Source organism: Plecotus auritus (assembly GCF_963455305.1).
Source record: "Plecotus auritus genome assembly, chromosome: 3".
In the NCBI taxonomy this organism is placed as follows: Eukaryota; Metazoa; Chordata; class Mammalia; order Chiroptera; family Vespertilionidae; genus Plecotus; species Plecotus auritus.
The window spans coordinates 132188712-132202374 of record NC_137772.1 but is presented as its reverse complement, the minus strand read 5'-3'; the positions used below and the strand labels follow the sequence as shown (position 1 = coordinate 132202374).

At 47.4% G+C, this 13663-nt stretch overlaps 1 protein-coding gene across 1 annotated transcript in view; it reads right to left on the bottom strand.

The window, feature by feature from the left end:
- The window catches only part of TULP3 (TUB like protein 3), a 98526-nt gene that overhangs the window by 11980 nt on the left and 72883 nt on the right, over positions 1 to 13663 (bottom strand). The window contains exons 3-4 of the mRNA XM_080662711.1: positions 11405 to 11564; positions 8619 to 8795 (exon numbers count right to left, since the gene is read on the bottom strand). Coding sequence (XP_080518837.1) covers positions 8619 to 8795; positions 11405 to 11564 — 337 coding nt within the window. The remainder of the gene's footprint in view (positions 1 to 8618; positions 8796 to 11404; positions 11565 to 13663) is intronic.

The window sequence follows — 13663 nt, the reverse complement described above, 5'->3', positions numbered from 1 at the left end:
CTGCTCTCTTTCTGCGCTGGACATGGAAAAGAGAGAAACACCTACAATTGGTAACAGGTATGAAGTTTGTTTTGGGGGTCATGAAAATGTTCTAAAATTGTGATGATGGTTGCAAACCTCTGGGAATATACTAAAAACCAATGAATTGGTCACTTTAAATGAGTAAATTGTATGGTATGTGAATTATCTATCTATATATATATAAAGAGCCAGGGTCTGTAACATCCAAAACAACCGAATGGATGACCAAACACTGGAAGTCAGTCCTGCAGTCAGTGCTGGGTCGCCACAGTGACCCAGAACTGACTGCAGCAGATGCAGCAACCCAGCATTGACTGCCGAGGGGGCTGCGGATCAGGCCTGGAGAGAGGCCCAGAGAGAGAAGCAGGGTCTGATCCGCAGCCCCCTTGGCAGTCAGTGCTGGGTTGCCGTGGGGACCCAGCACTGATTGCCGCCACTGCAGGTGCGGTGACCCAGCAATGACTGCTGAGGGGGCTGCAGATCAGGCCTGGAGAGAGGCCTGGAGAGAGAAGCAGGGTCTGATCTGCAGCTTCCGTGGCAGCTGTTGATCAGCCCTTGCCTCTCTTTCTCTCTGGGCCTTGCCAGCAGCTGCAGGGGCTGCTGATCAGCCCCACCTCTCTGATTAGGCCCAGAGATAGGCCTGGAGACACTGACTGGCATAGAAACCGACCAATCAGAACCAAATCTGGGTGAACTGCAAGGAGCCAACGGCTGCCTAGGAGGTGGAGCTTTTGACGCTGACTAGCATAGAAAGCGACCAATCAGAACCTAATCTGGGTGAACTGTGAAGGCAGAACCTAAGGTGGGGGCTGAGGAGGGGTTTTAAGGGCAACAGCTGTTTGGTGTAAGGCGTAAGAAAGCAGTTCAAATTTTTAATGACCGGTTTGGCAGTATAGTGCATATGGCTGGCTATCAGTCCAGATATAGGGATTATGTATTTTTATCTGCCAAGAGCACCTCCTCCTGCTGAAAAAGGCTCCCCCCCCATTTAAGCAATCCTATCCTATATAATCTATCTATACTAATAAAAGGGTAATGTGCTAATTAGACCAGGTCAACCAGCCATCTTCCAGACGTCTGACTTCCTTCTGGACAAAGCCATAGTGGTAGGGGCTGAGGCAGAGGAAGTTAGGGGTGATAAGGCCAGCAGGGGAGGGCAGTTGGGGGCAAGATCAGGCCAGCAAGGGGTCAGGGGCATTCAGGCCAGCAGGGGAGGCCAGTTGGGGGTGAAATCAGGCTGGCAGGGGAGGGGCAGTTGGGGGCAACCAGGCCGGCAGGGGAGGGCCGTTGGGGGTGAGATCAGGCCGGCAGGGGAGGGCCGTTGGGGGCGAGATCAGGCCTGCAGGGGAGGGCAGTTGGGGGCGAGATCAGGATGGCAGGGGAGGGCAGTTAGGGGCGATCAGGCCAGAAGGGGAGAGCAGTTAGGGGAGAGATCAGGCTGGCAGGGGAGAGCAGTTAGGGGTGATCAGGCAGACAGACAGAGGGGTTAGGGGCGATCAGGCAGGCAGGCAGGCAGGTGAGTGGTTAGGAGCCAGCAGTCCCAAATTGCAAGAGGGATGTCCGACTGTCGGGGTAGGCCCGATCCTGCAGGGATCCCACAGGGATCAGGCCAAAACTGGCAGTTGGACATCCCCCAAGGGGTCCCCGATTGGAGAGTTGGAGAGGGTGCAGGCTGGACTGAGGGAACCCCTGCCCCGTGCATGAATTTCATGCACCAGGCCACTAGTATCTCAATAAAGCTATTATTTAAAAAACTGGAGGCCCAGGGCACAAAATTCGTGCACTCACAGCAGTCCCTCAGCCTGGTCTGTGCCCTCTCGCAGTCTGGGAGCCCTTGGGGGATATCTGACTGCCCACGGAGAGAGGGCCTAAGCCGGCAAGTCAGACATCCTTAGCACTGCTGCGGAGGCGGTAGAGGCTCCCGCCACTGTTGCTGCGCTCGCCAGCCGTGAGCCCAACTCAGGGCTTCTGGCTAAGTGGCACGCCCCCTGTGGGAGCGCACTGACCACCAGGGAGCAGCTCCTGCATTAAGCGTCTGTCCCCTGGTAGTCAGTGTGTGTCATAGCGACTGGCTGTTCCACAGTTTGGTCAATTTGCATATTAGCATTTTATTATATAGGAAGGAGGGACTGAGAGAGGTCAGAGGTGAGGGTGATGGACATAGACAAAGGTGTGGTGATGGACAGAGGTGGGGGTGCTGGGTGGAGGAGGGTAAAGGGGAGGAAATGGGAGACATCTATAATAGTGTCAACAATAGAATAAAAACAACCATGATATACCACTATACTACACACCTATTAGGGAAAAAAAAGATACATTATGAACTATGTATTTACTACTGTGATAAAATTTAAAAATTTTAAAAAAAAGGATTTTGTCCAGAAAGTAGTGTTATTGAAAATTATTTCTTTTTATGGTAAAGCTAAGGAAGCTTCAGAGCCCCTGTTAGGGCTGGATTTGTTCTGGGGGAAAGAGCAAGCAAGTTGCAAACAGTAACATTTTGGATAACCAGCCTGAAATGATTTAAAAGAGAAAGGGACAGATTCCCCAAGCCTATAGTTATTTGTAATTTATTTTCTTATTCTAAATAAAGTCATTTTTGAACCTTATTTTAACCCCCCCCCCCCTAAAATTAGTCCTTCAGGTTCAGTAAACTTTAGGCCTCACAAAACCTATTAGTCCCTGAGGGTTGTGGTCCCCAAAGGAGTTTGGATTAATTCATTATATTTATTTGCTCCTTTTAATTCTTGTTCTAGGGAGAGTGAGGACAGTTTTTTATTCAGTAATTTTTATAGTAAGAATTGTATTGGAACCTGCTCCTTCTTTGGCTGTTTACGGGTTTATCTTACCAGGAACTCACAGAGACTAAGCCCTTTGAAGATAGGGACAGAGCTGTATTGTGTTTCTATAATACAGGCACAAAGTTAATACAACTTTTATAAATATTTGTTGAAGAAACAGATAAATTTCAGTGCCATGAGGCATTACTTTTCCTTCTGCTCCATCTCTTTATTGAGACTTTTGTGCAAAGCATAAGGCTGAGGGGATGGGAAGGTAGAGCGGAGTAAAGTTACTTTTTCCAAACTCTAGATCCCATATTTGATTTTACATAGTAGATGCATTTCTGAATGACATTTTGAATTAGGTATATTAGATTTTGCTAATATCAACTCCCTTTACTCATAGAGATTATTTTTAATGATGTTTAAACATTTCATACTATGAGGTGCAAAATATTTTGTTTATTTCAATAATCTTTGTGCATTCTTTCTGTAGTAAAGTGAATTATCAACATGGTAAGTCTATTTGTGGGGTCTGCTTAAAATGGGGCACACCAGTACTCAATTCGGCTCTAACAATGACTAATTTTCACACCACCTGTGGAGTTAGATGGCTGTTGGACATAACCATTTTTTTTGGTCCCTTTACTCCCACAGCACCTGCTTCAACAAGAGGCGGTGTCCTGACCCTCCATGACCTCTTTGTCATGGCGTCCGGGGTACGTCTATTGCCTGAGGTCTTGGCAGTCAGCCGGGCATCAACCTTCCCACGATGGCGGCAACCTGGACAAACGCACATCAAGGGCGGGGTCCCGGCGGCAGAGTTCAGGCAGGAAGGCACAGGGGGAAGGAGAGCTTTCAGACAGGCCAGATGAACCCAGCGGACTCGCACCAGCAGCTTCCCTCCTCCTTTCCTCTCCTCCTGGGCCAGTGTTGAGGGGAGCAGGAGCCACTGGTGAGGCCGGATGCGGGCTCACCAGGGTAGGGAGCCTCAGGCTCAAGTCCTGGCTGGGCAGAGGGGCACTTCTTTCCCCAGCTTTTGGAGGGTGTTGGGGGCGGGGACACCCAGCCTCTGCGCTGGGATGGGGCCTGGAAAGGAGGGAGGCTGCCCATTCCCCACTGCTGGGTGGGATGTTGCGGGGGAGGGGCTGTGGATCCCTAGCCCAGACCCACCCTCCCAGGGACAGGTCATGGGCTCAGGCTCTGCGGAGGCCGCGGGACCCTTGGGGGCAGGAAGGAGCATCTGGGCCTGCCCTGCAGCAAGTCCCTGGCTCGGGTGTCTGAGCGGCAGGCGGGTAGTGGGTGGCAAAAGTAGGCGAAGAAACTGGCCCCAGGCCTGATAGGTGAGGCGTACAAAAATTCTGCCCGGGCAGCACCAGGGCCACGGAGTTGTGGCAGATAACAAAGAGCTGGCATCCGTGGCCTCAACACTGGCGCACGGGGTCTGAGAACCTGGCGGGGTGCAGGACACACCTCTCCTGCCTCTGCCTGGCACGGGCTCCGCCACACTGCAAGAGCCACTGCGCTCCACCCTGCCACCGTGAACCGCTGCTCGCGGGCCAGAGGGAGAGACCGAGAGGTGCTCAATGCACCTCATGCTGACCGGTCGTTTGGTCATCACGGACACTGGCTTTTTATATATATAGATTCTTTGGTTTGTGAAGAACATTTTTTCTTTTGTTTTCTACCTTTTTTCATAGCAAAGGGTATAAAACTCTTGGGATCTCACTATCCTATGGATAGCTTCACTTAGTACCATGTTTTGAAATGCCATTTTTATACCAAGAACTCAGTTTATATGAATACTGGAGGCCCTGTGCATGAAATTCATGCATGGGTAGGGTCCTTAGGCCTGGCCTGCAATCAGAGCCAATCAGGTTCCCCACCTCCCCGCCTCTTCCTTCCCTCGCTCCCTCAGCACCCCGCTGCCGCCACTGGTCACCCACCATATTCCACGCCACCCCCTGGTGGTCAGTGCACATCATAGCGAGCGCTCAAACTCCCGTTCTCCCAGTCAAACTCCCAAGGGGACACTGCATATTAGCCTTTTATATATATAGACTAGAGGCCCAGTGCACAAAATTCGTGCATGGGGGGGGGGTGTTTCTCAGCCCGGCCTGCACCCTCTCCAATCTGGGACCCCTTGAAGGATGTCCTACTGCTGGTTTACAGGGATCAGGCCTAAACCAGCAGTAGGACATCCCTCTCGCAATCCCGGACTGCTGGCTCCTAACCACTCACCTGCCTGCCTGCCTGATTGCCCCTAACCACTTTGCCTGCCGGCCTGCTCACCCCCAACTGCCCCCCGCCACCGGCCTGCTCGCTCCCAAATGCCCCCCTGCCAGCCTAATCACCCCCAACTGCCCCCCGTGCCAGTGTGCTCGCCCTCAACTGCCTCCCCTGCCAGCCTGCTCACCCCAACTGCCCCCCCTGCTGGCCTGCTCCCCCCCTTTCCTCCCCACTGGCCTGCTCGCCCCCAACTGCCCCCCTGCTGGCCTGCTCACTCAAAACTGCCCCCCGCACTGTCCTGATCACCTCCAACTGACCCCCACTGATGGGGTGAGGGACTGAGGGCTGTTTTCAGGCTAGCCACACCCCCTTCAGGGTGGGGGTCCCCACTGGGGTGCCTGGCCAGCCTGGGTGAGGGGCTAATGGCTGTTTGCAGGCTGGCCAAGCCCCCCAGCAGGGACCTTCACCCTATGGGAGTGTGGCCAGCCTAGGTGAGAAGCTGAGGGCTGTTTTCAGGCTGGCCACACCCCCCAGCGATCCAGGCTCCTAGCCCCTCCTTTCTTTCTTTCTTTTTTTTTAGCGCCTCCTTGAGTGGAGGCCAGGGATGGCTGGAAGCAGGTATCTGGGATTTATTTATCTTCTACAATTGAAACTTTGTAGCCTTGAGCGGAGGCCAGGGCGGGTGGGAAGCTTGGCTTCCTCCATTGCCGGGGCAACCCAAGCCTCCTGCTCACTCCAGCTCCATGGCTGCCGCCATCTTGGTTGGGCTAATTTGTATGCTCGCTCCTGATTGGCTGTGGGTGTAGCAGAGTGATGGTTAATTTGCATGTTTCTCTTTTATTAGTGTAGATATGTCTTAAGATAGAGACCAAAGATTTTTCCCAAACTTGTAAAACAAGTGAATTGGATACACTTAAGGGACATAATCTGCCAAAGTGACTCTTCTTAGATCCTAATCAAGAAATTACTTAATGGGTTTTATGGCAAGATGCAAACTGTTGAGACATGAAAAGGCAATGATGTAACTGGCACTGAAAAGCAGATTATGGGAAAGAATGCAGTAGTAGTCACTTAGGGCAGTAAAGGAGAAAGAATTAGACAGTAAGGGAGAAAGAACTAGATTAAGGATCAGAAAGTCTAGGTTTACCACTCTGCAGCTAGATGATTTGGGGTAAGTAATTTAGCTTTTGGTTAAACTGAAAAGTTCTCTTTGCTCTTTCTTTTGTAAAATATAGTGGTAATAAAGTCATAGGTAAGCATCACGATCACATTCATATTACAGACAGGGAAACTGAGGCAGAGAAAGATAAGGTGTTTTTCCCCTTTTCCATCCAGATGTGGCAGAGCTATGCTCTAATCCATTTCACTACACTGCCTTTGCCACACCCCACACTCCAGTCATCTGTCCCAGTTTGCACAAACATATATCATGTTTTTATAGTTGATGCCTTTGTACATGTTATTGCTTCTACCCAAATTTGTCACCTAAACTGTCAGTGTGATCTAGGCCAAATTATTTAGTCTCTCTCTGAGAAAAAGTTTCTTACATGTAACATGGGGAGACTAATATATATAATCTCTCAAAGTACTGTTACAAATTATTAAATTAATTGAGGTACTATATGTCAAATGCCTGACATACCAAAGACATTCAAAGTATAGGTCTCTAGCTGCTTGCACAGGTGACACTAGTGCACAGGAGGACATGCATCCTTCAGAGTTCTGCTTAAGCATCACCTTGTTTTGATGCCTCTCTTGTCCCTTTTTAATTGCCCTGGCAGTGTAACTCTACCTCTCCCTTATTTTTACTCTGGCATATGCCACATTATAACTATGACAGACCATCAGCCAAGCCATCTCCTAAGTAGTTTTCCTGCTTTCCAGACGTGCCCCACCTCCACTTCATTCTTTATGGTGCTGAGTAATTTTCCTACAACCCAAATCAGTCGATACCATTTCTCAGCTTAAAATTCCTCATCAGCTCCTATTACTCTTCAGATAAAATCCAAATTCTAAATTCAGCCTATTATGTCCTATATAATCAGAGCCTGCTTTCTTCTCTAGATTCATCTCTCTACAATCCCCTTCCAAACCTCATCATATCATACTCTCAGCTCCAGCCAGTTTGAACTTGCCAGCTCTTCCTGAATCAGGCTCTAATTAGCATAGACATCACTTTCTCTGGATAGCTTTCCAAACCTTCAAGTCTGGGTTAGGCACCACTCTCCATGTCCTCTTGCCTTTTTTTTTTTTTTTTAAATATGTTTTTGTGTGTTTTTTTCAATCCTCATCCGAAGATATTTTTCCATTGATTTCTATAGAGTGGAAGAGAGGGAAAGACAGAGAGAAATATTGATGTGAGAGAAACACATCGATTGGTTGTCTCTTGCACGTGCCCTGACTAGGGCCTGGGCCAGGGAGGAGCCTGCAACCGATGTATACTGGGAATTGAACCCAGGACCCTTTGGTCCATAGGCCAACGCTCTATCCACTGAGCCAAACTGGCTAGAGCTAATATGGTTTTATTGATTTTTTTTTTTTTTTTTTTTTTTTTTTAGAAAGAAGAGGAAAGGAGAGGGTTAGAGAGATAGAAACATCAATGAGAGAAAAACATTATCCACCAGCTGCCTCCTGCATGCTCCCTATTGGGGATCAAGCCCACAATGCAGGAATGTGTGCCCTGACTAGAATCGAACCGGTGACCTCTTGGTTCATGGTGCTCAACCACTGAGCCACACCAGCAGGGCACGCTTGGCTTTTTAAGCACATGAAGTCTCAATCAGAATAAATGCTCCATGAGGGCAGGAACCTTTTTTACTACTGTATCCTAAGTAGTAAAACAATGCCTGATAAATAGCATATACTCAATACATAGTTTCTAAATGAATGAATGTATGAATTTGTTTGAATGTACATCTATTCTACCATTCTGTGGTACAATCTTCTGATTCACATAGCCCAGGATCTAGCAATACCTACCTATTATAAAGTAGGCACCCAATAAATATTTATTTATTATTGGACTTCAGTCTTCTTATCTGAAAAGGAGACAATTCCTTCTCCTATAAAGTTATTTTTCTAAGAAGCAAAGATGACTAAAAAGAATGTCTAAAATGTACAGGGATATCCATGGAAATAGTAACTTCAACTGGCAGAAAGTAGGCTCTAATGAAAAAATGTATTTGTGTTTCCATTAAGCGGGCTATTTATCTTTCCCCTTATCACTAGATCAATATAAACTATGAAATGGAGGTAGAATAGGGGTGCTGAGTAGCATACGTGTAAAAGGAAGAGGGCAGAAACTAAAATAGAAAAAATAAATAGCCACATATCGTAGCTAATGCTGCTGACATTTCACATTTGATTTAATTGACTTATTTTTCTTAGGTAACAGGATAAATACTACTATTGTTGACAATGACCAATTCTCAAATCTCAAAGATGCCTAATGCTGTCACCTCTGTAAAGACCTGAACCATACTGCAAGTAATTTCGAGTCATCTAGATTATTAATCAACAAGAAAGTAAAGTAAAAGATTATAAATTACTAAGACAATTAATGGCCTTAAAATCATGACTGATCCTCACCGTGTTTTTGGAGAATCTCCTGAAGATCTGGCTTAGAAGCAGTATCCAAAGTGCTTTCCCCATCAACACTTCCTTCAGTATCCTCTTCTGTAGCAGAAGAGCCAACTGAGAGAACATGAAGTTTGGTTTCTGAATCTTGAGCATCTGGCTTCAGGAAAGCAGCTGGACCATCAATGCCTGGGGACCAAAAGAAAAAAGAAAGCATAACCCACTCTTTAGCTCTGTGGGTTTGGACTATGTGATCAGAATTAAGAAACACCAAAGCACTGCACTCTCCCCTTTGCTTAACATCCATGAGGACATTGTTAACAGAGTAATCCAGGACTTGTGTTCATTTTAGTAACATGCTCTGACTCTTACTAAAATAAAATGTGCCTGATGTTGCCTTGAGAAACTTAAGTATGAGACTATGAAAACAAAATAGGTCCTCCAAGGTTCAAATCCCATACAAATCAATAGCTTAAGGGGCTTGACTTAGAGGCTCTTAATCCCATTCATCCCTTGTCCTCTCATCATCTTAGAAGATCCTTGGAGTCCTACCTATTGGAAGAATGGATGCTCTCTACCAACTCCTGGCTTCGAAGTTAACTGTGCCACAATCCTATCTAATAAAAGAGTAATATGCAAATTGACCATCACTCCAACACACAAGATGGCCACCCCCATGTGGTCAAAGATGGCTGCCACAAGATGGCCAGCAGGGGAGGGCAGTTGTGGGCGATCAGGCCAGCAGGGAAGGGCAGTTGAGAGGGACCAGGCCTGCAAGGGAGGGCAGTTAGGGGTGACCGGGCCGGCAGAGGAGGGCAACTGGGGGCGACCAGGCCTGCAGGGGAGGGCAGTTAGGGGGGACCAGGCTGGCAAGGGAGGGCAGTTAGGGGTTACCAGGCCAGCAGGGAAGGGCAGTTAGGGGTGACCAGGCCATCAGAGGAGGGTAGTTGGAGGGGACCCAGGCCTGCAGGGATGGGCAGTTGCGGGGGACAAGGCCTACAGGGGAGGGCAGTTAGAGGGTACCAGGCCTTCAGGGGAGGGCAGTTGGGGGGACCAGGCATGCAGGGGAGGGCAGTTGGGGGGAGACCAGGCCTACAGGGGAGGGCAGTGGGGGGAGGGAACCAGGCCTGCAGAAGAGGGCAGTTAGGGACGACCAGGCTGGCAGGGGAGGGCAGCTCGGGGTGACCAGGCCTGCAGGGGAGGGCAGTTAGGGGCAACTGGGCAGGCAGGGGAGCAGTTAGGCATCGATCAGACTGGCAGGGGAGTGGTTAGGGGGTGATCAGGCTGGCAGGCAGAAGCAGTTAGGGGCAATTAGGCTGGTAGGCAGGCAAGTGGTTGGGAGCTAGTAGTCCTGGATTGTGAGAGGGATGTCCGACTGCCTGTTTAGGCCCAATCCCGGTGGGCAGTCGGACATCCCTCGAGGAGTCCCAGACTGGACAGTGTGCAGGCTGGGCTGAGGGACATACACCCCCCGTGCACTAGTTTCGTGCACCAGGCCTCTAGTGTGTAAATCCCTTGAGGGGTCCCAGACTGGAGAGTGTGCAGGCTGGGCTGAGGGACACACACACCCCATGCACGAATTTTGTGCACTGGGCCTCTAGTGTGTAAATCCTATCTAATAAAAGAGTAATATGCAAATTGACTGTCACTCCAACACACAAGATGGCTGCCCCCATGTGAACACAAGATGGCTGCCACAAGATGGTCAGCAGGGGAGGGCAGTTGGGAGGGACCAGGCCTGCAAGGGAGGGCAGTTGGGGGGCAATCAAGCCTGCAGGGGAGAGAAGTTAGGGGTGACCGGGTTGGCAGAGGAGGGCAGCTGGGGGTGACCAGGCCTGCAGGAGAGGGCAGTTGGGGGCAACCAGGCCTGCAGGGAAGGGCAGTTGGGGGGGGGGGGAACCCAGGCCTGCAGGGGAGAGCAGTTGGGGGGGACCAGGCCTTCTGGGGAGGGCAGTTAGGGGTGACCAGGCTGGCAGGGGAGGGCAGTTAAGGGCAATCAGGGTGGCAGGGGAGCAGTTAGGCACCAATCAGGCTGGCAGGGGAGTGGTTAGAGGGTGATCAGGCTGGCAGGCAGAAGCAGTTAGGGGCAATCAGGAAGGCAGGCAGGCAAGCAGTTGGGAGCCAGCAGTCCTGGATTGTGCGAGGGATGTCCGACTGCCCGATCCTACCGGTAGGATCCTAAACGGACAGTCAGACATCCCTTGAGGGGTCCCAGATTGGAAAGGGTGCAGCCTGGGCTGAGGGACACACCCCCCCGTGCATGAATTTCGTGCACCGGGCCTCTAGTAGAGACTATAAGCTCCTAAAATAGGCTATTCTGGACTAATTCATTTGACATCTAAAAATAACATTTCTAGGGTGGATATAAACTTTATGGTATCTCCTAGCAATTAGACCATTGCTTTTATTCTACCTCAAAGACCCAGAATTTAATTATAAAAATTTATGAAGGCCTGGCCGGTGTGGCACAGTGGTTGAGTGTTGACCCATGAACCAAGAGATCACTGGTTCAATTCCCAGTCAGGACACATGCCAGGGTTGTGGGCTCAAACTCCAGTAGGCGACATGCAAGAAGCAACCAACCAATGTTTCTCTTTTATCTCATCGATCTTTGTATCTTTCTATCCCTTTCCCTCCTCTCTCTCTAAAATCAATAAAAACATTTTTAAAAAATTTATGAAGATACCCTAGTGTCAATGCTAATGTTGTTTCTTTGATCCATCTAAGAATCTTCCTGCCTTCTTCTGGGTTTGAAAAACCTATACCCCAGAGGTAAGAGATGCTGCCTAAATACACACCATGTAGGATGACATTGTTGTGAGGGGTACGAGGTTCCACCAAAGGAGTATGCTCCTCACTACCTCTTGGCTTTGACCGACGTAGCCTGGCTTCTGGGTTTGGCTGCACCATGAGTGGTTCCAGGCGCTTTTTCCTCTGCTTCTTCTCCAGCAGTGCTCTCTAGGAAAAAATTTGATATTATACCCAGGAGAGTTATGACAACACCCACCCACTTTGTAGATTTACAGTGTTTCACTGACCCTCACACAAAATCCTTGTGAATTAATTTTCCCACTTAAGAAATGAGAAAATTGAGGGGCAACGGCTCATTCATTTAGTAACTACTTATTGAACAGCTATAACTATATATTTAAATGATACAAATGTATTCCTAGCCAAGCTGAAGATCATGATACAAGTCTATTTAAAATATATGTAGTAATTATCACATTATTATCAACACGTGGTCACAAGTTTAAACTATATAAACACATATGCATAAATAAAAGATAAAGGAATACAAAGAAACATAGTCTTTGGGTAGTAGACTATAATTATTTCCCTTTTTCTATATTTTTAATTTTTCTTACTTTTGTGATCAAAAGAAAAATAAATTTTATTATTGTTTAAACCCCAAATTATTTTCATGTTTTAATTAGCAAAAAAATAATGTTTGCTTTCTTGCTCATCTATCTATATAAAACCCTAATATGCAAATCAACTGAACGGCAAAATGACCGAAGTAACTACCGGTCGCAATGATGCGCACTGACCACTAGGGGGCAGATGCTCAATGCAGGAGCTTCCCCCAGCCTGCAGGCCCGGACCAGAGGAGGTGGCAGGGGGTGGGAACAGAGAGCGGGTGATACCAGGCCAAGGCGGGTACAAGCAGGGGCCCTGATCACTCCGCTGGTCTCCCGCAGATCGGCCCTGATCACTGGCCAGGCCTAGGGACCCTACTGTGCACAAATTTTGTGCACTGGGCCTCTCGTTTTTACATATTAATCAAACAAATTAGGGCCAAGGGATAACAGTTGGAACATTCCAAATAGAAAGCAATCAACGCTATGAACAAAAGCAAAATATGGAACATGGTAGCAAGAAGTCAGAAAAAAAGCATGCAAGACCATGAAAAACAATCCAACAAGATGGAATTGGAGGTACTTGACCTACACTATTTTTAAGCTTTGGCAAATAAGAGCATATAATATATAGAAATAATTATGAATCTGGGATATTTCAGAATAGAAAAGTATCAAGTCCCAAGCTAAAAAATTAAGCCATTATTTAAAAAAATATATATTATAACCTACTTTATTGTTTCTTAGGCAAAAAGCCATCTATTTACTTTTTTTTCATTAACATTGCTTTTAAAAAGTGCCACTAACAGGAAGAGTTATTCTAAGGGGTGAGACTATGGGCAGGAAAGGAAATGTGCTTTTCCTGAACTTGCCTAATGAAAGCTTGCAGATAAACTCAGAAGATACAGAAAAACAGACTACTCTTTTTCACCCAACCTTGTTTACAGTAGGTCTTCAAATAACATTGTTTCGTGATAATGTGGAAGGATGCATAGGAACTTAACTCTTGTTTATATCAATTAGCCTATGGTAAAACTGGTTTCATTATACATCATTTCCCTTAAAGTTGCAGAACCTATCAGGACATTAAGTGAGGACTTACTGTATAAGGAAAAGACTAGAGACCTAAGATAATGTGCCAAAAAAATGGACTATCCATGAAGAATGAATAGAGAACTTAGAGCAAGTTGGGAAGGAATATATTTTGAGACTCATGAATTCATGTGAATAGATGGACTTTAATGTACCAGGAACGCTAAATATACATGATACTATAATAAGGTCCTCCTCATAGAACTGGCTGATAAGGTTCTTCTAGCAAATATGTCTTGTATAATGGATAAGAAGTAACCTGCCTGCACATATGGTAAATATGAAGTATAAAGACATGAGAAACTTCCCTAGCTGGTTTGGCTCAGTGGATAGAACATCAGCCTGCGAACTGAAGGGTCCCAAGTTCGATTCCGGTCAAGGGCACATGGCTGGGTTGCAGGCTCGATCTCCAGTAAGGGGTGTGCAGGAAGCAGCCAATCAATGATCCTCTCTCATCATTGATGTTTCTATCTCTCTTCCCTCTCCCTTCCTTTCTGAAATCAATAAAAAATAAATTAAATAATAAAAAAGACATGAGAAACTACCACATATATGTGGCCACAGCTGTTTAGTGTCTTATAGTCTCCTAACTGTGAAACAGTTGAT